At 45.0% G+C, this 24,481-nt stretch overlaps 2 protein-coding genes across 2 annotated transcripts in view; both read left to right on the top strand.

Moving 5' to 3' along the window:
* Positions 1–1,089: 1,089 nt before the first annotated feature.
* Positions 1,090–4,391, top strand: LOC143300007 (CD5 antigen-like). The gene is made up of 2 exons (XM_076613562.1): positions 1,090–1,367; positions 4,234–4,391. Exons 1-2 carry the CDS (start codon positions 1,310–1,312, stop codon positions 4,389–4,391), a joined length of 216 nt encoding a protein of 71 aa, XP_076469677.1. The 5' UTR covers positions 1,090–1,309.
* A 10,515-nt stretch (positions 4,392–14,906) lies between these two features.
* Positions 14,907–24,481, top strand: part of LOC143299847 (scavenger receptor cysteine-rich type 1 protein M130-like) — an 11,877-nt gene continuing 2,302 nt past the window's right edge. The window contains exons 1-4 of the mRNA XM_076613337.1: positions 14,907–15,042; positions 19,647–19,816; positions 21,893–21,950; positions 23,030–23,180. Of these exons, the coding sequence (XP_076469452.1) occupies positions 14,915–15,042; positions 19,647–19,816; positions 21,893–21,950; positions 23,030–23,180 (507 nt within the window). The 5' untranslated portion in view covers positions 14,907–14,914. The remainder of the gene's footprint in view (positions 15,043–19,646; positions 19,817–21,892; positions 21,951–23,029; positions 23,181–24,481) is intronic.

Here is a 24,481-nt window from a genome sequence, read left to right as displayed (position 1 = left end):
ACACACACACAAACACACACTGTGTGTGTGTGTGCAAGGTTCATTAACATCCCACACAATTATTTTGTCATCATTTATGGATGTCATGCACAGATATGCAAATGACGTAAATAAGGGGTATCTATCTAACGCACTGGGGAAGTATGAGTGTGATGATGCTGCTTGGTGGTAATGAGAATAGTTCGAAATCACATGTTATATTGATTTTCCTGTGGACAGTGACGAGCTGAGGGTAAGCTGTGGAAAGAGCGTCCCGTTGAAAGCCCATCACATTCTGGGGGCGAAATCTGTCCTGTCTTCAGTCCACATTTCTACGTTGATTGCTTTAGATCATGATCTGATTTGATTATATTTCATTTCCTCGATGAATCCAGTACATAATTCTTATAATGACCTTTGCCGCCCATCCAACAACCGTACTTATTTGAGCACTATTGTAAAGACTGAAAGTGAGGATTCATGAAGAAGAAAAAAAAAAATAATGTGAAGTGAAAAAAAAGGTTTTTTTTTCGGCCAATGAAGAAGGCATGTAAAGCACTTAATCTTTTTTGTTTTTGAAAGCAGGTGCCCCATGACCTGCATGCATCTGAGGCCTAAAAAAAACACACACACACACAAACCCAAACAAAACAAAACAAAAAACATGCACACATACAAACAAACAGTACAGACAGACATATACAGATCCGGCGTCGTCCAACTGCATCACTTATAGGATCAGAGACAAGACAAGCGACCGAAAAACGATGTCAAGTCGCAGACACGTAGTGATCACCCACGTGCAACCACTAATTATACAGGCACACTGCCAGTCACTGAAACACGCCCCTGCCGGAGTATATCCTATTATACCCACCCCCCCAGCTGAATAATTAGACTAGTGGTGGATTTTTTTTTCCCCCATATTAGTTTTAGTGTCAGTCAGCACCGATTATGTCATCAATTATAAATCACGCGCGCGGCAACTCTTGGTCAACCCCCCCCCCCCGCCCCCAACCTCCACCCTCCCCCGCCCCCCTAGTTTCACATCACACGATCGCTGCCACTTCGCTGATAAACTGTCAGTCGAGATCTGTTGTAGTCGAAGGAAGAGAGGAGGAGTCTGAAGAGAAAGACAAGAAACTGGAATAGTTTAGACGAGATACCAGGTTTAAAAAAAAAAAGGGGGGGGGAAAAAAAAAATAAATAAAAAGATTAAAACAAAGGATATCTACATCATCTGTCAGTTCTGGAATTTTCTCCACGAAGAAGACCGGAAGTGCGTTGATCTGAACACAGGGCAGAAACATCCTCTGACGGGGTGATAAAGATGAAGAGTCTCATCTTCGTCGTGCTTTGGGAGTTATCGTTCATTGTCAGCAGTTCAGGTAGAAATTCTGTTCTTGTTTTTTTTGTGGTTTTTTTTTTTGGGTGGGTGGGGGGGGGGGGGGGGAGGAGAGTGGGGGGGGGGCTAAGAGTCTTGTGTTGGGGGAAACAAATGCGGTGTGTGTGTGTGTGTGTATGTGTGTGCATGTGTGTGTGTGTGTACGTGTACGCGCGTGTTTGCATGTGTTGTTTGTTCCTTTGTGAAACGTTTTTTTTTCTTATTGTTTTTGTTTTCATTCACTCACTCATACATTCATTCATTTTTTTCTTTCTATGTATTAAGTTCTTCTTTAGCTGTACCTGTCTGCATTGTCACCTTATTTTTCTCTCCTCATTCGCTTTCCTTCCGTCGTCCTTCTTTCGTTCGTTCTTCCGTTTGTCTGCCTGTCTTTCTTTCGTTTCAATATTCTACGTTAGTTTATTTGTTTATTTATTTTTTCATTTATTTTAATTTTCTATCTATTTATTTATCTGTTTATTTGTTTATTTTGCATTTTGTTTCCGTGAGTTTGTCTTTTCTTTGTTCTTATTGTGTCTTCTTTTTTTCTTCTTTTTTCTCGTTGTGTTTTCCTTGTTGTTGCTCGATTCTGTAATCGTTTTGTAATCAACTCTCTCTCTGTCTGTCTGTCTGTCTGTCTGTCTCTCTCTCTCTCTCTCTTTCTCTCTCTTCTCTTTCTCTCCCCCTCTCTCTTCTCTTTCTCTCTTCCTCTCTCTCTCTCTCTCCATCTCTCTCTCGCCCCCTCTCTCTCTCCATCCCTCTCTCCCTCCTCTCTCCCTCCCCCTCTCTCTCTATCCCCATCTCTCTCTCTCTCTCTCTCCCTCTCTTTCTCTCTCTCTCCATCCCTCCCTCTCTCTCTGTCCTCTCTCTTTCTCCTCCCCCCCCCCCCCTCTCTCTTTTCTTTTCATTTCTTGCTGTGCCTCCCTTCCCTGCCTCTTCTTCTTCTTCTTCTGTGTTCGTGGGCTGCAACTCACACGTCCACTCGTATATGCGCGAGTGGGCTTTTACGTGTACGACCGTTTTTAACCCGCCATGTAGGCAGCCGTACTCCGCTTTCGGGGGTGTGCATGCTGGGTATGTTCTTGTTTCCATAACCCACCGAACGCTGACATGGATTACAGGATCTTTAACGTTCGTATTTGATCTTCTGCTTGCGTATACACACGAAGGGGGTTCAGGCACTAGCAGGTCTGCACATGTGTTGACCTGGGAGATCGGAAAAAATCTCCACCCTTTTCCCACCAGGCGCCGTCACCGTGATTCGAACCCGGGACCCTCCGATTGAAAGTCCAACGCTTTAACCACTCGGCTATTGCGCCCGTCCTGCCTCTTCTTCGTCTTCCGTCAGTATCTCCAGTTTTAGAGTAATGCAAGCGCGTGAATGACTGGTGTGAAAGCTCTTTGATTTGTCTCTGCACAAGATTCAGCGCTATATAAATGCTGATTAATCAAATGATTAATAGGATCGTTGTTTGTTCGTGTTTGTTTCACTTTTTTACCTGATCTCTTTCCTGTTCCGTCTCTCTCTCCTTCCCTTCATCATCTTCATGACATCTTGTGTCATATCTTCTATTGATCATCATCATCATCATCATTATTATCATCATCATTAACATTATTATTATTATTATTGTTATTATCATTATTATCATTATCATTATTATTATTGTCACCAATATCATCATCATCATTATTATTATTTCATCACCATCATTGTTTCTTCTTCTTCTTCTTCTTCTTATCATTATTATTATTATTATTGTTGTTGTTGTTGTTATTGTTGTTGTTGTTATATCACCATCATTGTTATTATTATTATCATTATTATTAATATTATTATTAGTAGTAGTATTTCTATCATTGTTGTATAATAATGATTATTGTTATCATTATTCATTGTTCTGGTTCTTTTCGAATGTGTTGTTGGTTACATTGGTCATCATGATAATCATCAACATCATTGTCGTCGTCGTCGTTGTCGTCGTCATCATTATTATTATCATTATCATCATTATTGTTGTTGTTTGTGCTTCGTATGGTACTGTTATTATCAACGGTCTTACATCTGGCATCTTCATGCTTTTCTTCGCCTCCTCCTCCACCTCAGTGATAAGAAAAACTAGGGAGAGCTGGACGGTACAAATAAGAAGCCCCCTCTCTCAGTCAAGTGTTTCGGCCCTTAACTCCTTACACTCTAAGGGGGCCGGGCCGCACCCAGGTCATGACTCCTGGATGCCCTTGTATTGCCGCCTTTTTAAAAATTTTTATCCTGGTCCTCAGCAGGTTCGAACCCGCGCCTCCAGGGTGGTCGCCACTTCAGGAAAGAGTCGCCTTTCTGGCAGACGTTTAATCCACTGAGCCGTTGTTTGAGAAGGGGAAAAAAAAAAAAAAAAAAAAAAAAAAAAATATATATATATATATATATATATATACTTCCATGTTTTTTCTGATGTCTTTTTTATTTTTTTAATTTTTTTTAAATCCTGCTTTGGAATCGAATAATTGTCTTTGTGTGTGTTGAGATATGATTTTGTCTCAGTTCAGATCTGTTTCTTTCAATAACATGTGACGTGTGACGTAAGATCTGTGACCTGAGACTGATGACCTCTTGCCTGTGACCTGTGACGTGACCTGTGACCTGTAACTGTGACTTTTGACCTGTGACCTGACAACAACCCGCGTGACCTGACCTGACCTGACTTTTTCGACCCCGCGACATCCGTGACCTGATGATACCTGTGACCTCCGACTTTTGACCTGTGGCCTCTTGGGTTCTACACCTCTCCCCCTCCCACACACACGCACACCAACCCTCCTCCTCACCACCCTCCCCCCTTCCCCCCCCCCCCCCCACATACACACCTCATCAGGGCAGAACCAGTATGACCTACGCCTGGTAGGAGGCAGCCACAATGCGGAGGGACGGGTGGAGATCTTCTTCAGCGGTCAGTGGGGGACGGTGTGTGACGATTCCTGGGGAACCGCGGACGCCATGGTCGTCTGCAGACAGCTGGGCTTCGACCCGTGAGTGTTTTCATCGTCGTCGTTTTCATCATCATCTTCATTGTCATCATTGTCGTCGTCTTCATCATCGCCGTCGTCGTCGTCGACGTCATCATCATCATCATCATCAGCAGCAGCAGCAGCAGCAGCAGCAGCAGCAGAATCATCACCGTCGATGTCAGTTTTGTCGTTTCGATCAGTATCATCACCGTCGTCCTTAGGTCTGTCGTCGTCGTCATCATCATCTTCATTAGTGTCGTCATCGTCTGACGTTATCATTATTGTCAGTTTTGTCGTCTTCATCATCATCCATCACGATCTCGTCGTCATCGTCATCGTCTACATCCTCTCGGTGCCTCACCTGGTATGTTTTCTAGGACGGCCCATCCCCCCCCCCCCGCCCCCCCACCCTCACCCCACCACTACCCCCCCCCCCCCCCCCCCCCCCCCCCCCCACAGCAGTTCTCTCAATGTTCGCTCCACTGGTTGTCCTCTGACGTCACAGTTTGTGTGGTTGTCTGCCCTAGGATGTGGGGTACCTCTAGTCTTTATGGGTTGTTTTGTACCAGGTGTAGGTATGATTTCATTTCTTTCTTCTCTCTCTCTCTCTCTCTTTACAAAAGAAAGGTTTCAAGGTCCTCTGTAATGTGTCTGGGGCTCCATCTTCAGAAGGTGGAACCCAAACCGCTCGTTCCACAACCTCCCCTGACCAAAGTCAGCTACCCCTTTACACTCGGGTGGAGTAAAGTGTTACCAGTCTTATTTGGGCCGTTCAACAGAGACTTTGCTGTTATTTCTGACTGTTCGACAGAGAGATTGCTGTTAATTTTTGGCTGTTCGACAGAGACTTTGCTGTTATTTCTGACTGTTCGACAGAGAGATTGCTGTTAATTTTTGGCTGTTCGACAGAGACTTTGCTGTTATTTCTGACTGTTCGACAGAGAGATTGCTGTTAATTTTTGGCTGTTCGACAGAGACTTTGCTGTTATTTTCGGCTGTTCGACAGAGACTTTGCTGTTATTTCTGGCTGTTCGACAGCGAGATTGCTGCTATTTTCGCTATTCCACAGGGACATTATTGTTATATTTAGGCTGTTCACAAGGACATTGCTGTTATTTTTGGCTGTTCGACATTGACCATTGCTGTTATTCTTGGGTGTCCCACAAGGACATTGCTGTTATTCTTGGTTTTTAGACAAAGACATTGTTGTTATTTTTTACTTTTCGACAGAGACATTGTGCTTTTTTTGCTTTTCCCCAATGGCCTTTGCGCTGCCCTTGGCTGTTCGCCCTTGCCCTTGTGTTTTTTTTTGGTCTTTCAACTGGGCGTTTGTTCTTTTTTGGTTTTTTTGGGGCCGACTTTTTTATGTTATTTTTGGGGTCTTAAACCGGGGGCCTTTTGCATCATTTTGGGTTTTCCGCCCCGGGGGGGCGCGGGCATTTTTGGCTAAATTGCCATTGTTTCCCCTTTTGGGAGTTGAACAAAACCCTTGGTTTTTTTTTGGGTTTTCCCCCAGGGACATTGCTGTCATTTTTTGGCTGTTCGCCGCCGTTTTTGGGTCTTTTTTGGCTGTTCGCCCCAGTGCATTGCGGGCCTTGTTGGTGTTCCACAGGGACATTTTTAAAAATTTTTTGGCCCTCATAAACCCCGGACATATTAAAGTATTTTGACGTTCGACAGCCCGTAACTGTCTTTTTTAAACTGTTCGCCTTTGACATCCCTGTCTTTGTTGACTGTTCCCTTGCCTTTGGGTTTTTCTTGGCTGTCGCCCGGGGGCCATTGTCTTTTTTTGGACTTTTCCCAAACGAGCCCATTGTTCTTTTTTTGGCTGTTCGAAAAAACACTTTGCTGCTTTTTTGGCTGTTCGAAAAGGACATTGCTGCTTTGTTGACTGTTCGACTTTGGCAATGGCAAATTTTTGGAAATTGCCCCCAGTGACTTGCGATTTTTTTACTTTCCCCAATGGACACTGTTCTTTTTTTGGCTGTTGGGGACAGACTCTTTTGGTTTTTTTTTTGGGCCCTTTTTCCCGCCATTGACATTGCTTCTTTTTGGGGTTTGGTTAAACGGGAAACATTGATGTTATTTTGGGTTGGGCCCTTGACATGCATCTTTTTTGGGCTTTTTCGAAAAGGGAAAATGTTTATTTTTGGCTGTTTAAAACCGGAGCATTGTTTTTTTGTTGGTGTTAAACATTGACTTTGGGCTATCTTTTTTGGGCTGGGGAATAGCCCCTTGCTTTTAAATTTTTGGCTTTTCAACAGCCAATTGTTTTTTTTTTTAAGGCTTTTTCGTTTGGACATTGCTGCTTTGTGACGTTTGCCCTTGGGCCTTGTGCAATTTTGGTCTTCAGCTGAGCCATTTTTCTTATTTTGGGCTTTTGGACGGACAATTGCTGTCCTTAAGGGTTCGCCCTTGACTTGCTGCATTTGCCCTGTTGGGACATTGACATTGCTATCTTTTTTGGGCTGTTCGACTTTGGGACTTTAAAAAATTATTTTTTGGTGTTAAAGGGACACATTGCGTCTTTTAGGGCTGTTCGAAAATTAAATTCGTTTTTGGGGATGTTCCCCCGGGGGGAAAATTGTGTTATTTCGGGGCCCTTTCAGGGGTTTTGGCAAACCCCCTTACCCCCCCGCCACTTCGGCCAGGGGCCTATCTTCCGAGATTGTGGATGCCGTGCCCTGTGGGGGGGGGATGGGAGCACCCTCCCCGTGGGGCCCAATTCCTTCGGCGATGGGGAAACAAAAAACCCTATGAGGCCGCGGCGTAAATTGAAAACCCGGTTTTCCTCGGGGGCCCGGGTTTTGTTGTGGTTTTTTTTGCCGTTTTTTTTTGTTTGTTGTTGTTGTTTGTTGTTTATTTAGCGTTTTTGGGGGTTTTATGTTGGGGTCGCTTTTGTTGTTTTTTGGTTGTTGTTGGGGTTTTTCCCTATGATGATACATGATGACGGTGTGGAAATGTTGTTTGAAAGTGATTTTCGTGCTGTTGTTTTGTTGTAGGTGGTGGTGGTGGGGTGGTGCCCCCCGGCGGGGGTTTTATAACGTGGGGAAAAGCTGTTTGGTGGGTTTGGGGAAAACCAAAAATTGCCCCGATATGCGCTTTTTGGTGTTCCCGTGGGAAAGACGTGGACGTTTTTAATTGGGTTTTTTAAAAAACTTTTGAAACGCCGTGGTTTTAATGATGTAATGCTATTGCCGTTTTAATGGCGATCCCCAAAGGCCCACCCCACAAATTGGGGAAGGGGAAAAAGAGCCCAAAAACCCCTTTGGGCCCCATTCAGTTTCATTTTCGTAGTCAGGGGGGCCATGCGAACGGCCAAAACCATAAAACGTTAAAACCACTTTGGAAAGCGAGCCTGCCCAGCGGGACCAACGCGTTGTCGGGCCCTTTGGGAAAAAAAAAAAAAAAACAAAAACCAAAAAAAAAAAAAAACCAAAAAAAAAAACCCCCCAAAACAACCCCACACCCACACAAAAAAAAAAAAACCCAAAAAAAAAACAAAAAAAAACGGGGGAATAAAAAATTTAGTAAGCTTCCCTTTAAAAAAATAAATAATAAAATAAAAAATTTAAATTATAATATAAAAAAAAGGGGGTTAGTGTAAAAAATTTTAGTAATTCCCTAAAAATGAATTAATAATAAAAACTAAATAAATTCCCCAAAAAAAACAAAAAAAACCAAAAAAGGGTAAAAAAAATAACCCAAAAAAAAGGTAAAAAATGAAGCCCACTTTCACCCATCACCCCACATGCATAAAAAAAAAATGCCCGACAAGAAAGTTTCAATAATAAAAGCCCCGTAAAATAATATAAACGAAACCTGGCTCCAACCCACACACACACACCCCGGATTACCGTGAAACCCTCTCCCCCCCCACACCCTTTTCCCGTTAAGTATCGAGTTCCCCACACACACACACCAAACAAAAACACCCACTACGAGATGAACACTTACTTGTAAAAGGGCACATATAAAAGCACATTCAAAACAAATAAAGTCTTGACCCTCAACAACCCACCCCCCCCCACACACACAAAATTATTGCACCCCCTCTACCCCCTCCCCCCAAACTAATTTCTAGTCTCCGAAACCGCAGTTTCCCCGGGCACACCCCCCACACACACAAACCAATCCAGGTAAACCCATTAAATTGTTCCCCAAAGCCCCACCCCCTACCCCCATATCCCCCCCCCCAAACTCCAACCGTACAAAAAAAAGATTTTTCCTATAAATAAATTTTATAAAATTATATTTTTTAAAATATATAAAATTTCCAATATCCTGTTCCCTCCCCCCGTGTCCGTTTTTTTTTACATAATACCCCCTTCCTAACCCCACCCCCCTGCACCCCCACCTCCCTCCACACACAACCCACACACACCAAACAAACACACCCCCGTACACTTATTTTCCCCTGCCACTTGGTCCCATTTTCCCACCTGGCCATTCACAAACGCACTCAAAAGCACACAAAACCAAAAACAAAACACCGCCCACTGAGGGGCCGAAAAGGGGGAAAGGGGGAAAGATTCTGTCCCAAAAAAACCCCGTGGCGTCTGTGTGTTGCTGGGGTTCTTTTGGGTTTTTGGGCCCCGGCCCACAGAGCCTCGGTTCCGGGTTTTTGAAGAAATTTGCCCCCTTGGGGGGTTTTGGGGAAATGTGCCGTTTTGTTTGATTTCCCAAAGCATGTGCTCTATTTCATGTTAGTTTTTCGGCCGCCCCTTCTCTGTTTCTATTTCTTTGAGGCGATCGGGGTTTGTGATGGCCTTGAACCTGTTCTTTTTGGTTTTGTAAATTTTTGGGGGTTTTCGTTTTTCCCTGGGATGAAGGCCGCTCGTTGGTTGCGTTACCAGCAAGTCGGGCCGCTCGAAAATTTCCTTAACCCTGCATGCCCCGGGCGTATGCCCATGTGATTTTTTTAATCGAAATTTTGGGCTTTGGTTACCCCCTTTGGGGTTTCCCCAAATTCCTTTTTAATTTTCTGTTGGGGTTTAAATTGAGTGGTTGACCCCATGGCTTTTGGGTTTTCCGGGCGTATGGAAGGACGATGCCGGGAGGGCATGTGTCAAAAGCTTAAATTTCCCCATTTTAGGGGGGGTTGGGCCTTTGTGGAAGTTCTTTTCCCCAAAATTTTTTTCCCTTTTTTGTTTCCCCGGGGAATCCCAGCCGGGAAGGCCCCCTTTGGTGAGGAGCCATCGTGTATATGTGATTTTCCTCTTCTTTCTTTTTTCTTTATAACCCAGTTCCCCTTCCCGCTAGTTTCCCCTCGGGCCCCTTCCGACAATGTCTTTAGGTGGGGGGAAAAAGACTGTTTGAAAATAGAGGGTAGGTTTTGGGGGGGTTTTTTCCATTTTTGTTTTTTTCCCGGTTTCAAAGTCGGCCCTCCTAGCGGATTGTTTTCTTCTGCTTGCCCCCTTTAATTTTTCGCTGGGACGGCTGCCTTTTGGTTCCTTTGCCCGCGTTTCAGCGTGGGTTTTGGGGGGTTTTTTCTAATGCTTTGCGTGGTCAGGGATTTTTTTAACCTTGTTTCTGGCTCCCTGAAGGAAGGGTTTAAAAGCGGGGAAAATCCCCTTGGTTTTTTGTGGGCTTTGTTTTTTGTTTTTCCCAAGGGAAACCCCCTTAGTTTCCCTTTTTGGATTTCTTTCTAATTTTTGGAGGTTGCTTTGAGACGGGGGTTGTTCCCCAAGTCTATTTCGATCCCCCCTGGGGCCGGGAGTAAATTTTTTTCTACCCGGAAAGGGGTTTGGCGTTGTTAAATTTCCCTTTGGTTTCCCCATTGTTTTTAAAAGACTTGAAAGGCCCCTTTTTTTTTCCCTTTGAGAAACATTTTTTTTCCCTTTTGTTTTCTGAAGGTCCCCCTTTCCCTGTAAAGGGTGAAATTTTCCTAGGTAGGTAGGAACGGGTTTTCCATTTGGGAACCCCATCAAATGACCCCAGGGGGGGGGTTTATTTGTCGGGGTTTTTGGGTTTAAAGGGTGCACCCCCCCCTTTTGGGGCTTTCGCTGGTTGTGGAAAAACCTTTTGTCTTTGCACCATTGAAAATTGTTTAAGTTGTTTCGGGGACGGCTTCCGTTTTTTTCCTGAGCTTTTTTCGAATTTTTGAAGACGGGCCCCGTCATCCCCCAAGGGAAAAGCCCCCGGAAAATTCCCCATTGTTGTTTAAGTCTGAAAGGCCCCTTGTTTTCCCTTTGTGGGACGGGGGGAAAATTGGGGGGGCCCCTTGTGGCAGCCCCATGGATATTTTAGAAGGTGCGACATAAATTCCGGGGGGTTAGGGGGCGGTTTTTCCGGGAAAGCGCGCTGCTACCATTCTTGCAGTGTCAAACTTACCCTCCCTTATTTGAAGCCCCAAGGGGTGCGCAAATGGACTTTATTGTGGGGCATCTTCACGGCCCAATTGAAGGGCTTTTGTTTTCTTTTTTAAAAATCCTTCATACCCTTTCCCCGGGGCAGCTGCTTTTTCCCCCTTGGACTTGTGTTCGTCCCCTTGTTTAAAGGGGCAGTGCCTGTGTTCAAGCCCCTTGCATTTTCCTGGCTTTCATGCTTTTCCTGAGTTTCCCCAAATTTTTGCTTGGTAGGATCCGGTAGCCGCAACCTGACGATTGGTTTTTTCCCCTGGTTTTGGTATGGGTTTAAAGAAGCTTTGGCCCCTTTCCTGGGCCCCTGTCCATTGTGGAAATTTTTTGTTATAGTTTAAAAATTTGCTTCTGTCTTCTTCCGAAAGCTCCTTGATGTCTGAGTAACGAACTTTGTCTGGGCCAGGAGCCGATTCTTTCTTGCATTTAGCTATTGCCTCGTTTAGATCATCCATTGTCAAGTCATCATCAGGTCCAGTCTGCATAAGGGTTTTGGTTTAACTCCTCACATATTTCTTTTTTCTCATCTAAGTTTCTTTGATCACTCTGTTGTATGAAACGTTTGAGCCAGGCAGATCCTTTTTCTTTCATTTGTCTTAAGCTTGGTTCCGTCAGTGTCTAACATGTCTGGGGTTGTTGTTGTGCACGTTTTCCCTTCCATGCGACGATAAAATTGCCAGAACTCTGTCAATGTTGTGTCATAACTGAGTGCCTCGCAAACTGTTTCCACTTGTCATTTTTGGCCTCTTGAGCAGTGACTTCAAACTGTTAAGTTTTTTCTTCATTTTGTTTCAATATCATTTGTCCGGAGATGGTTTTGTTCTTTCTTTTTGCCAAAGTTTGACAGCCGCATGTTTTTCTATCCCAGGCTCTCTCTGTGTCGGTATTCCACCATGGGGCTGAATAGTTTGTATCCTGTTCAGTGCCGTTCTTTTGTTTCTTCTGCGTCTTAATTTTCGATGACGGTTGTCTCTTTGGTTTCATACTGAAATGGATCACGCAGTTTCATACAGGGTTTATCGGACAGTTTCTGTAAGACTGAAAGCTACCGGGAGGTGGTCGCTGCCTTGGTATGGAAGCGTCTCTGCATTCATTTCTGCTCTGAATTTGGAGATGTTAGAGCGATGGTCGATCACACTGTCACTGTCCCCTTGTCTTGTTCCAAGGCGATTTGGGGATGTGGTTGTAAAGGGCTAAGAAGAATGGCCCATTCAAAGACCTGCTAAACCACAGTGAAGGAACGCAAGCTCCGCTGGTATGGACACGTCACACGATCAGACGGCCTAGCCAAGACCATCCTGCAGGGTACCGTACAAGGAAGGAGGAAGAGAGGCAGACAGAGAAAGCGGTGGGAGGACAACATCAAAGAGTGGACGGGCCTGCCATTTGCCACAACTCAAAGGGCCGCTGAGGACCGAGGCAGGTGGCGCGAGCTGACCAGGCAGTTATCCATGGTGCCCCAACGACCCACCCACGGGTCAAGGGATAGATGAGATGAGATGAGAGCCAATGATAACGACGACAACGGCGATTGTGATGATAATGTTGACGACGATGTTGGTGATAACAGTGATAACAACGATAATGGTGTTGACGATAATAATGATGGTGATACCATGGATAACAACTCCGATGACGACGCCGACGATGATAATTCTGTTGACGATAATAATGAGGATGTTACCACTGATAACAATGACGATGATGACGATGACGATGGCAATTCTGTTGACGATAATAATGATGATGATACCATTGATAACAACGACAATGATAGTTTCAGTTTCACGCTACACCACATCTGTTGAGCAGATCCTGCCCAGCAAGCATAACCCAACGCGCTTAGTCAGGCCTTGAGTGCATGCTTACATATTTGTGTACCTATGAAAGTGGATTTCATTTTACGTAATTTCGCCAGAGGACAACACTCTCGTTGCCATGGGTTCTTTTTCAGTGCGCCAAGTGCGTGCTGCACACGGGACCTCGGTTTATCGTCTCATCCGAAAGACTAGACGCTCAGTTTGATTTTCCAGTCAAACTTAGGAGAAAGGGCGAGAGCGGGATTCGAACCCACACCCTCACGGACTCTCTGTATTGGCAGCTGAGCGTCTTAACCATTCTGCCACCTTCCTCCTAACAATGATAATTCTGTTGAAGTTAATGAGGATGATACCACTGATAACAATAACGATGACGACAACGATGACGATGAGAATTCTATTGACGGTAATGAGCATGATGCCACTGATAACAACGACGACGACAACGATAATAATGTTGTTGACGGTCATGAGGATGATACCAATGATAACAACGACGATGATGGCGACGACGATTATAATTCTGTTGACGGTAATGAGGATAAAACTACTGATGACAACGCCGATGACGACGACGACGACGATAATTCTGCTGACGGTAGTAATGATGATACCACTGATACAACGACGATGATGACGACGACGATGATAATGATAATTCTGTTGACGGTAATAATGAGGATGATACCACTGATAACGACGATGATAATAATAATAACAATGCAGTTGACGATAATAATGATGATACCACTGATAACAACGACGACGACTAATGTGATTATGTTGACAATTAACGAGGATGATACCAGTGGATAACAACGACGACGATGATAGTAATGCTGTTGACGATAACAATAATGACGATACCACTGATGACAACAACGACGACTACGATGATGATAATGCTGTTGACGATAATAGTAATGACGATACCATTGATAGTAACGACGACGATGATGATAATAATGCTGTTGACGATAATACTGACGATACCACTGATAACAACGACGACGATGATAGTAGTAATGCTGTTGACGAAGATAATAATAACGATACTAGTGACAAGAACATTACGATGATGATGATGATGATGATGATGATGATGATGATGATGATGATGATGCCGATACCACTGATAATAACGACGACGATGGTGATGATAATGCTGTTGACAATAACTATTGACGATACCACTGATAAAAACAACTACGATGATGATATTAATGTTGTTGGCGATGATAATACTGACGATACCATTGATAACAACGACGATGATGATCAGAATGCTGTTGACGATTATAGTAATGACGATACCATTGATAATAACGACGACGACGATGTTGATAATGCTTTTGACGATAGTAATACTGACGATACCCTGATGACATCTACGATGATGATAATAATAATACTGTTGTTAATACTGCTGATAAAACTGATAACAACGACGACAGTGATGATAATAATGCTGTTGGCGATAATACTTACGATGCCACTGATGACAACAACGACGACGATGATGATGATAATGCAGTCGACGATGGTAATAACGATGATACCACTGATGACAGCAACGACAATGATGATGATGATAATGATGTTGACGATAATAATACTGACGATACCACTGATGACAACAACGACGGTGATGATGATAGTAATGCAGTTGAAGATAATAATAACGATGATACCACTGATAGCAACAACGACGACGATGATGATAATAATGTTGTTGACGACAATAATGATAACGATACCACTGATGAAAACGACAACGATGACGATAATAATGCTGTTGACGACAATAACGATGATACCACTGATAACAACAACGACGATGATGATGATGATAATGCAGCTGACGATAATAATAACGATGATACCATGATAACAACAACGACGATGATGATAATAATAATAATGCTGTTGACGATGATACCACTGATAACAACAGCGACGATGATGATAATAATAATAATGCTGTTGACGATGATACCACTGATAACAACAGCGACGATGATGATAATAATAATAATGCTGTTGACGATAATTACTGACGATACCACTGATAACGACGACGACCATGATGATGATAATGCAGTTGTCGATAATAATAATAATAATAATAATAATAATAATAATAATAATGACGATGATGATGATGACCGATGATACCACCGATAACAACAACAAGCACGATGATGATGATAATAATGCAGTTAAACGACGATACCGCTGACAACAACAACAACAACGACGACGACGACGACGACGATGATGATGATGATGACAATAGCGCCTTTGACGATAATGATGCTGACGATGATACCACTGATGACAACACCGACGATGTTACAGACATACGCCTGATGGACGGTGGTCAGCCGTGGCGGGGCCGGGTGGAGGTGGAGAGGAACGGTCAGTGGGGCATCGTGTGTGACGACGAGTGGGACCACACTGACGCCGCCGTCGTCTGCCGTCAGCTGGGCTTTGATGGGTTAAGTTCTTCTTTTGTCCGTTTGTCTGTCTGTCTGTTTTGACTGTGTGTGTGTGTGTGTGTGTCTGTCTGTCTGTTTTGACTGTGTGTGTGTGTGTGTGTCTGTCTGTCTGTCTTTGATTCTCCCTTTCTGTCTTTCTCTGTGTGTGTGTGTGTGTGTGTGTGTGTCTGTCTGTCTGTCTGTCTGTCTGTCTGTCTTTGATTCTCCCTTTCTGTCTTTCTGTGTGTGTGTGTGTGTGTGTGTGTGTGTGTGTGTCTCTGTCTGTCTCTGTGGGTGTCTCTTTCTCTGTCTTTCTCTCTCTGTCTGTCTGTGTCAGCTTGTGTGTGTGTGTGGGGGTGGGGGGGGGGGGGGGGGCTGCCTGTGGGCCTGCCTGCCTGTCGGTCTGTCTCTGTGTGCGTCTGTGTAAGTCTGGCTGTCTGTGTGTGTCTGTGTGTGTGTGTGTGTGTGTGTGTTTGTCCGTGTGGCTGCCTGTCCTGTTTCTCGGTTTGTCTGTGTGTGTGTCTGTGTGCCTACATGTCAGTATGTCTGTGTGTGTGTCTGTGTGAGTCTTGTCTGTGTACCTACATGTCAGTATGTCTGTGTGTGTGTCTGTGTGAGTCTTGTCTGTGTGCCTACATGTCAGTATGTCTGTGTGTGTGTCTGTGTGAGTCTTGTCTGTGTACCTACATGTCAGTATGTCTGTGTGTGTGTCTGTGTGAGTCTTGTCTGTGTGCCTACATGTCAGTATGTCTGTGTCTGTGTCTGTGTGAGTCTTGTCTGTGTACCTACATGTCAGTATGTCTGTGTGTGTGTTTGAGTCTTGTCTGTGTGCCTACATGTCAGTATGTCTGTGTGTGTGTCTGTGTGAGTCTGTCTGTCTGCCTGCATGTCAGTATGTTTGTGTGTGTGTGTCTGTGTGAGTCTTGTCTGTGTACCTACATGTCAGTATGTCTGTGTGTGTGTGTCTGTGTGAGTCTTGTCTGTGTACCTACATGTCAGTATGTCTGTGTGTGTGTCTGTGTGAGTCTGTCTGTCTGCCTGCATGTCAGTATGTCTGTGTGTGTGTCTGTGTGAGTCTTGTCTGTGTACCTACATGTCAGTATGTCTGTGTGTGTGTCTGTGTGAGTCTTGTCTGTGTACCTACATGTCAGTATGTCTGTGTGTGTGTCTGTGTGAGTCTTGTCTGTGTACCTACATGTCAGTATGTCTGTGTGTGTGTCTGTGTGAGTCTTGTCTGTGTGCCTACATGTCAGTATGTCTGTGTGTGTGTGTGAGTCTTGTCTGTGTGCCTACATGTCAGTATGTCTGTGTGTGTGTCTGTGTGAGTCTTGTCTGTGTGCCTACATGTCAGTATGTCTCTGTGTGTGTGTGAGTCTTGTCTGTCTGCCTACATGTCAGTATGTCTGTGTGAGTCTTGTCTGTGTGCCTACATGTCAGTATGCCTGTGTGTGTGTCTGTGTGAGTCTTGTCTGTGTGCCTACATGTCAGTATGTCTCTGTGTGTGTGTGAGTCTTGTCTGTCTGCCTACATGTCAGTATGTCTGTGTGAGTCTTGTCTGTGTACCTACATGTCAGTATGTCTGTGTGTGTGTCTGTGTGAGTCTTGTCTGTGTGCCTACATGTCAGTATGTCTGTGTGTGTGTCTGTGTGAGTTTTGTCTGTCTGTATCCCTCCATCATTCACACACAACCACCTCCCCCCCACACACACCCAACCAACGAGCCACCCAACCAACCACCCAACCACCCAACCAACCACCCAACCAACCACCCACCCACCCAACCAACCACCCAACAACCAACCACCCAACCAGTCTGCAACAAGGGCCTTGTCCCTGACGTATCATGCACGGTGTCTCCAACAGCTAGTGTCTTCCCCCTGACGTATCATGCACGGTGTCTCCAACACCGCGAACGCTATGACCTTGCCCCTGATTTATCATGAGTGGTGTCTCCAACACCACGAACGCTATGACCTTGCCCCTGACTTATCATGCACGGTGTCTCCAACAGCTAGTGTCTTGCCCCTAACTTATGCACGGTGTCTCCAACAGCTAGTGTCTTGCCCCTAACTTATGCACGGTGTCTCCAACAGCTAGTGTCTTGCCCCTGACTTACCATGCACGGTGTCGCCAACAGCTAGTGCCTTGCCCCTGACTTACCATGCACGGTGTCTCCAACAGCTAGTGTCTTGCCCCTGACTTGTCATGCACGGTGTCTCCAACAGCTAGTGTCTTGCCCCTGACTTACCATGCACGGTGTCTCCAACAGCTAGTGTCTTGCCCCTGACTTATGCACGGTGTCTCCAACAGCTAGTGTCTTGCCCCTGACGTATCATGCACGGTGTCTCCAACAGCTAGTGTCTTCCCCCTGACTTATCATGCACGGTGTCTCCAACAGCTAGTGTCTTGCCCCTGACTTATGCACGGTGTCTCCAACAGCTAGTGTCTTGCCCCTAACTTATGCACGGTGTCTCCAACAGCTAGTGTCTTGCCCCTAACTTATGCACGGTGTCTCCAACAGCTAGTGTCTTGCCCCTGACTTGTCATGCACGGTGTCTCCAACAGCTAGTGTCTTCCCCCTGACGTATCATGCACGGTGTCTCCAACACCGCGAACGCTATGACCTTGCCCCTGATTTATCATGAGTGGTGTCTCCAACACCACGAACGCTATGACCTTGCCCCTGACTTATCATGCACGGTGTCTCCAACAGCTAGTGTCTTGCCCCTAACTTATGCACGGTGTCTCCAACAGCTAGTGTCTTGCCCCTAACTTATGCACGGTGTCTCCAACAGCTAGTGTCTTGCCCCTGACTTACCATGCACGGTGTCGCCAACAGCTAGTGCCTTGCCCCTGACTTACCATGCACGGTGTCTCCAACAGCTAGTGTCTTGCCCCTGACTTGTCATGCACGGTGTCTCCAACAGCTAGTGTCTTGCCCCTGACTTACCATGCACGGTGTCTCCAACAGCTAGTGTCTTGCCCCTGACTTATGCACGGTGTCTCCAACAGCTAGTGTCTTGCCCCTGACGTATCATGCACGGTGTCTCCAACAGCTAGTGTCTTCCCCCTGACTTATCATGCACGGTGTCTCCAACAGCTAGTGTCTTGCCCCTGACTTATGCACGGTGTCTCCAACAGCTAGTGTCTTGCCCCTAACTTATGCACGGTGTCTCCAACAGCTAGTGTCTTGCCCCTAACTTATGCACGGTGTCTCCAACAGCTAGTGTCTTGCCCCTGACTTGTCATGCACGGTGTCTCCAACAGCTAGTGTCTTGCCCCTGACTTATCATGCACGGTGTCTCCAACAGCTAGTGTCTTGCCCCTAACTTATGCACGGTGTCTCCAACAGCTAGTGTCTTGCCCCTAACTTATGCACGGTGTCTCCAACAGCTAGTGTCTTGCCCCTGACTTATGCACGGTGTCTCCAACAGCTAGTGTCTTGCCCCTAACTTATGCACGGTGTCTCCAACAGCTAGTGTCTTGCCCCTAACTTATGCACGGTGTCTCCAACAGCTAGTTTCTTGCCCCTGACTTATCATGCACGGTGTCTCCAACAGCTAGTGTCTTGCCCTTAACTTATGCACGGTGTCTCCAACAGCTAGTGTCTTGCCCCTGACTTATCATGCACGGTGTCTCCAACAGCTAGTGTCTTGCCCCTGACTTATCATGCACGGTGTCTCCAACAGCTAGTGTCTTGCCCCTGACTTATCATGCACGGTGTCTCCAACAGCTAGTGTCTTGCCCCTGACTTATCATGCACGGTGTCTCCAACAGCTAGTGTCTTGCCCCTGACTTATCATGCACGGTGTCTCCAACAGCTAGTGTCTTGCCCCTGACTTATGCACAGTGTCTCCAACAGCTAGTGTCTTGCCCCTAACTTATCATGCACGGTGTCTCCAACAGCTAGTGTCTTGCCCCTGACTTATGCACGGTGTCTCCAACAGCTAGTGTCTTGCCCCTAACTTATCATGCACGGTGTCTCCAACAGCTAGTGTCATGCCCCTAACTTATGCACGGTGTCTCCAACAGCTAGTGTCTTGCCCCTAACTTATCATGCACGGTGTCTCCAACAGCTAGTGTCATGCCCCTAACTTATGCACGGTGTCTCCAACAGCTAGTGTCTTGCCCCTAACTTATGCACGGTGTCTCCAACAGCTAGTGTCATGCCCCTAACTTATGCACGGTGTCTCCAACAGCTAGTGTCTTGCCCCTAACTTATCATGCACGGTGTCTCCAACAGCTAGTGTCTTGCCCCTAACTTATGCACGGTGTCTCCAACAGCTAGTGTCTTGCCCCTAACTTATCATGCACGGTGTCTCCAACAGCTAGTGTCTTGCCCCTGACTTATGCACGGTGTCTCCAACAGCTAGTGTCTTGCCCCTAACTTATGCACGGTGTCTCCAACAGCAAGTGTCTTGCCCCTAACTTATGCACGGTGTCTCCAACAGCTAGTGTCTTGCCCCTGACTTATCATGCACGGTGTCTCCAACAGCTAGTGTCTTGCCCCTGACTTGTCATGCACGGTGTCTCCAACAGCTAGTGTCTTGCCCCTAACTTATGCACGGTGTCTCCAACAGCTAGTGTCTTGCCCCTGACTTGTCATGCACGGTGTCTCCAACAGCACGAACGCTAGGGCCTTGCCCCTGGCGACCTATGGCGTGGGGTCCGGGCTGATCATGATGGACGAAGTGAGCTGCCATGGCACGGAGGCTGTCCTGTGGGACTGCCCCAATGCCGGCTACCGCGTCCACGACTGCGAGATCTCCGAGGCTGCCGGGGTCGACTGTGCGAGTCAGTGTGATACCTTTGAACAGAAGGAAGAAAGTGCAAATAATAATGATAATGATGATGACGATAATAATGATGATGATAATAATAATAATAATCATAATCATAGTGATGACGATGATGATAATCATCATCATCATCATCATAGTAGAAAGAAGAAAGAACGAACGAAAGAAATATCGAGAATTAACACAAAAAAAGTAACAACAATAGAAAATAAAGAATTTTTTTTTTAAAGCACACTACTCTGCACCACTCTTACTACACACACGCATACAAACGCGTACACACACGCGCCACAAGTACGCGCGCCCTCGCGCACCCAAGCACTCAAGCACACACACACACGCGCATACGCAAGCAAGCGCGCATACACACACACACGCGCGCACACACACACATACACACACAATCACGCGCGCATGCACACACAACAGAATGTCAACAACAACAAAAAACAACAACAAAAACCGAAAAAACGACAACCCGCTTTAGATTTGAACGAAATATTTGTCTCACCAAATACTAGCTACAAAACTGCAGACCACAAGTTTGTATTTGTATTTCTTTTTATCACAACAGATTTCTCTGTGTGAAATTCGGACTGCTCTCCCAAGGGAGAGCGCGTCGCTACACTACAGCGCCACCCATTTTTTGGTATTTTTTTTTCCTGCGTGCAGTTTTATTGGTTTTTCCTATCGAAGTGGATTTTTCTACACAATTTTGCCAGGAACAACCCTTTTGTTGCCGTGGGTTCTTTTACGTGCGCTAAGTGCATGTTGCACACTGGACCTCGGTTTATCGTCTCATCCGAATGACTAGCGTCCAGACCACCACTCAAGGTCTTAGTAGAGGGGGAGAAAATATCGGCGGCTCAGCCGTGATTCGAACCAGCGCGCTCAGATTCTCTCGCTTCCTAGGCGGACTGCGTTACCTCTAGGCCATCACTCCACAGTTGTTCCTACAGGACACACCGTCACTGGAGCTACACGCTGGGGACGGAATGTATGATAAAATACTGATGACTCTCGTGATGAATGTCATTATTCATTTTTGTGTCCCGAATTCTCAAAGTCGTAAGCGATTGCTTACAAACGGGCCATAACACGCAAAATTGGATTTTACTTTCTCAGCACTGCAAGGAAACGTTTGTAACTGAAACTTGACAAATATAATTTATTCACATTCTTATATCGACTGTGTAAGAGTTTGGGTATTTTTTAGACGCTATTAAATTATTGACATTCAGTATCCACTTTTTTTGTTGTTGTTTATGCTGTTGCTAATTATTATTGAAACTCGCCAAATTTGTTTAAATTATTATATCGAATGATAATGTGATAATTATCACCAGACGCCATTACCATTGTTGACGTATGACCCCCCCCCTCCCTCCCCCTCCACCCCTTCTGTTGCTGTTGCTGTAATTTGGTATTCATGATTGTAAATTCTTGTTGTTTTTATATTTGTTAATTGGATAGAAATGGCACTCAGCTCTTTCAAGTCTGGCCTTAAAACCCACCTCCTCACAAGATAGCCCCCCCCCCCCCCCCGTCCTTCCCCCCCTCCTCGCCTCTTCCTTGTCTTCAGTTTCTTCAGTTTTAGAGTTATGCATGCGTGTAAATGACTGGTGTGAAAGCGCTTAGATTTGTCTGTGCACAAGATTCAGCGCTATATAAATACTATTATTATTATTATTATTATTATTATATCCGTACTGTGCGGCAGAGGTGGTTGTGTTTTTTTTCTTGGTCTTCTTGTCTGGAATCAACTACATCTGCAGATCAGGCACACTTCGTCTTCCACTTCATTCCAGCCTTCTTTGAAAACCCACCTTTTGACACTAATGTAAAGCACCGCCGCTGGCGCCACTCCATTGTTCTCGCTGTGTATTTCTAGCCTCTGTGTGTGTGTGTGTGTGTGTGTGTGTGTGTGTGTGTTAAACCGACAACGTTTACGTAAAGCGCCTAATCCTAAGCAGCAGGCAGGGGACGTATGAATCGATATTCTTCTTCTTCTTCTTCTTCTTCTTCTTCTTCTCTAACTATTTCATTGATTAAACCTTCTTGACTTGACCAGTTTCAGACTCGACACAGCTTTGCCTTGAAAACTGCGACACCGAGAATGCCACTTCAAAGTAAGGAAATAAATTCCGGGTGTCGTGTTTCTTTTCATTCTGTGCCTGTCTTATGGAGGGAGCTTCTCTCTGTCTGTCTCTGTCTGTCTCTCTGTCTCTGTCTCTGTCTCTGTCTCTCTCTCTCTCTCTCTCTCTCTCTCTCTTCTCAATGATTCTTCCTTTCTGAAATACTGACAACCATCTCTCTCTGTCTCTGTCTGTCTGTCTGTCTGTCTGTCTGTCTGTCTCTCTCTCTCTCTCTCTCTCTCTCTCTATATATATATATATATATATATATATATGTGTGTGTGTGTGTGTGTGTGTGTGTGTAATTGTGATACACACACACATATATATATATATATATATATATATATATATATATATATACATATATATATATATATATATATATATACATATATATATATATGTGTGCATATAAAGTGTGCGTGCGCGCGCGTGTGTGTGTGTGTTCTTCTCACTTTGGCCTTTATTGAATAAATTGTCCAACACTCTCTCTCTCTCTCTGTATGTGTGTGTGTGCGTGTGTGTCTATGTATATGTATATATATATATATATATATTTTTTTTTTATCTGTCTGTCTGTCTGTCTCTGTCTCTCTCTCTCTCTCTCTCTCTCTCTCTCTCTCTATATATATATATATATATATATATATATATACATATACATATATGTATATATAAATATATTTATAAATAATTTCTCTGTCTGGCTGTCTCGCTCTCTCTCTCTCTCTCTCTCTCTCTCTCTCTCTCTCTCTCTCTCTCTCTTTTCTCAATGATTCGTCCTTTCTACGCTGCTGGTCAGGCATCTGCTTGGCAGATGTGGTGTAGCGTATATGGATTTGTCCGAACGCAGTGACGCCTCCTTGAGCTGCTGATACTGATACTGATCTTCCTTTCTCAATACTGACAGCCATCTCTCTTTCTGTCTCTGTCTCTCTCTGTCTCTGTCTCTCTCTATATATATATATATAATTGTGATATATATATATGCATATAAAGTGTGCAATCCCCGCCTCCCCTCCCCTCCACACGCACACCCACACTTCTCCTCACTGTCCTATGTCCCCCAGCGCCAACACCGTCATCATTGGCATCAGTGTCGGCGTGAGCGTGCCCATCATCACCGTCATCATCGTTCTCATCTCCCGGGCAGTCTTCTCCAAGAAGAAGGCCAAGCCCAACAGGCACAGGTTCGCCAAGAACAAAGTGGCTTTCGTCCAGGTTGGTACGCACACTGCACGGAGCAGCAGTGTAAAGTGATGCTGGTGGTGGTGGTGGTGGTGATAGTGGTGATGGTGGTGGTGGTGGTGGTGATGGTGGTAGTGGCGGTGATATTGTTGTTGTTGTGGTGGTGGTGATGGTGGTAGTGGTGGTAGTGGTGGTGGTATTGTTGTTGTTGTTGTGGTTTGTGGTGGTGGTGGTGGTGATGATGATGGTGGTAGTTGTGGTGATATTGTTGTTGTGGTGGTGGTGGTGGTAGTGGTGGTGGTATTGTTGTTGTGGTGGTGGTGGTGGTGGTAGTGGTGGTGATATTGTTGTTGTGGTGGTGGTGGTAGTGGTGATGGTGGTGGTAATGGTGGTGATGCTGTTGTTGTGGTGGTGGTGATGGTGGTAGTGGTGGTGATGTTGTTGTTGTTGTGGTGGTGGTGGTGGTGATGGTGGTGGTGGTGATGCTGATGGTGGTAGTGGTGGTGATATTGTTGTTGTGGTGGTGGTGGTGGTGGTGGTGGTGGTAGTGGTGGTGGTATTGTTGTTTGTTGTTGTGGTGGTGGTGGTGGTAATGGTGGTGGTGGTAGTGATGACGATGTTAGTGGTAGTGGTGGTGATGATGATAGTAGTGATGATATTTGTGGGTGGTGGTGATGATGATTATAGTGGTGGTGGTGGTGGCGGAGGTGATGATGATGATAGTAATGGTATTAGTGGTGGTGCTGATGATGATGTTTATCATCATGATCATGATGATGACAATGGTGACTGCGGTAGTGGTGGTGGTGGTGATGGGGAAGATGATGATGATGATGACGACGACGACGACGATTATGGTGATGATGAAAAACATCACTCGTTCTGAAGCATATAATTCTCGTCAGGACATTTTCCTTCTCCTTCTTTTTTTTTTTTTTTTTTTTTTTTTTCCCCTGTGGTGAAACTGTCAAGATATTGCCACACTTCTTTAATCATCGTTATCAGTGCGGTTACAAGCATGGGAGTGGTGGTGGTGGTGGTGGTGGTGATGTGCCCATCTTGTGGAACATCGTCATGATTCTGAAGGAGTCGTATGCACACAGATAAGTTGTGACATTTGTCCTGGTATATAGGACAGTTGTTGATGAACTTATTGTTTTTCAGTCACACATTTATCTATATATTTCAGTAATCTATCTGTCTGTCTGTCTGTCTGTCTGTCTGTCTATTCACCCATTCTTTTGTTGATTTGTTTGTGTGTTAATCGTTCCTATAATCTATAGACTCTGTTTTTATCATCTTACAATCTGCACGCTCTGTTTTCCTAATCTATA

Source organism: Babylonia areolata, chromosome 25 (genome assembly GCF_041734735.1).
Source record: "Babylonia areolata isolate BAREFJ2019XMU chromosome 25, ASM4173473v1, whole genome shotgun sequence".
Classification (NCBI taxonomy): domain Eukaryota; kingdom Metazoa; phylum Mollusca; class Gastropoda; order Neogastropoda; family Buccinidae; genus Babylonia; species Babylonia areolata.
This window is presented reverse-complemented; position numbering and strand designations above follow the sequence as displayed.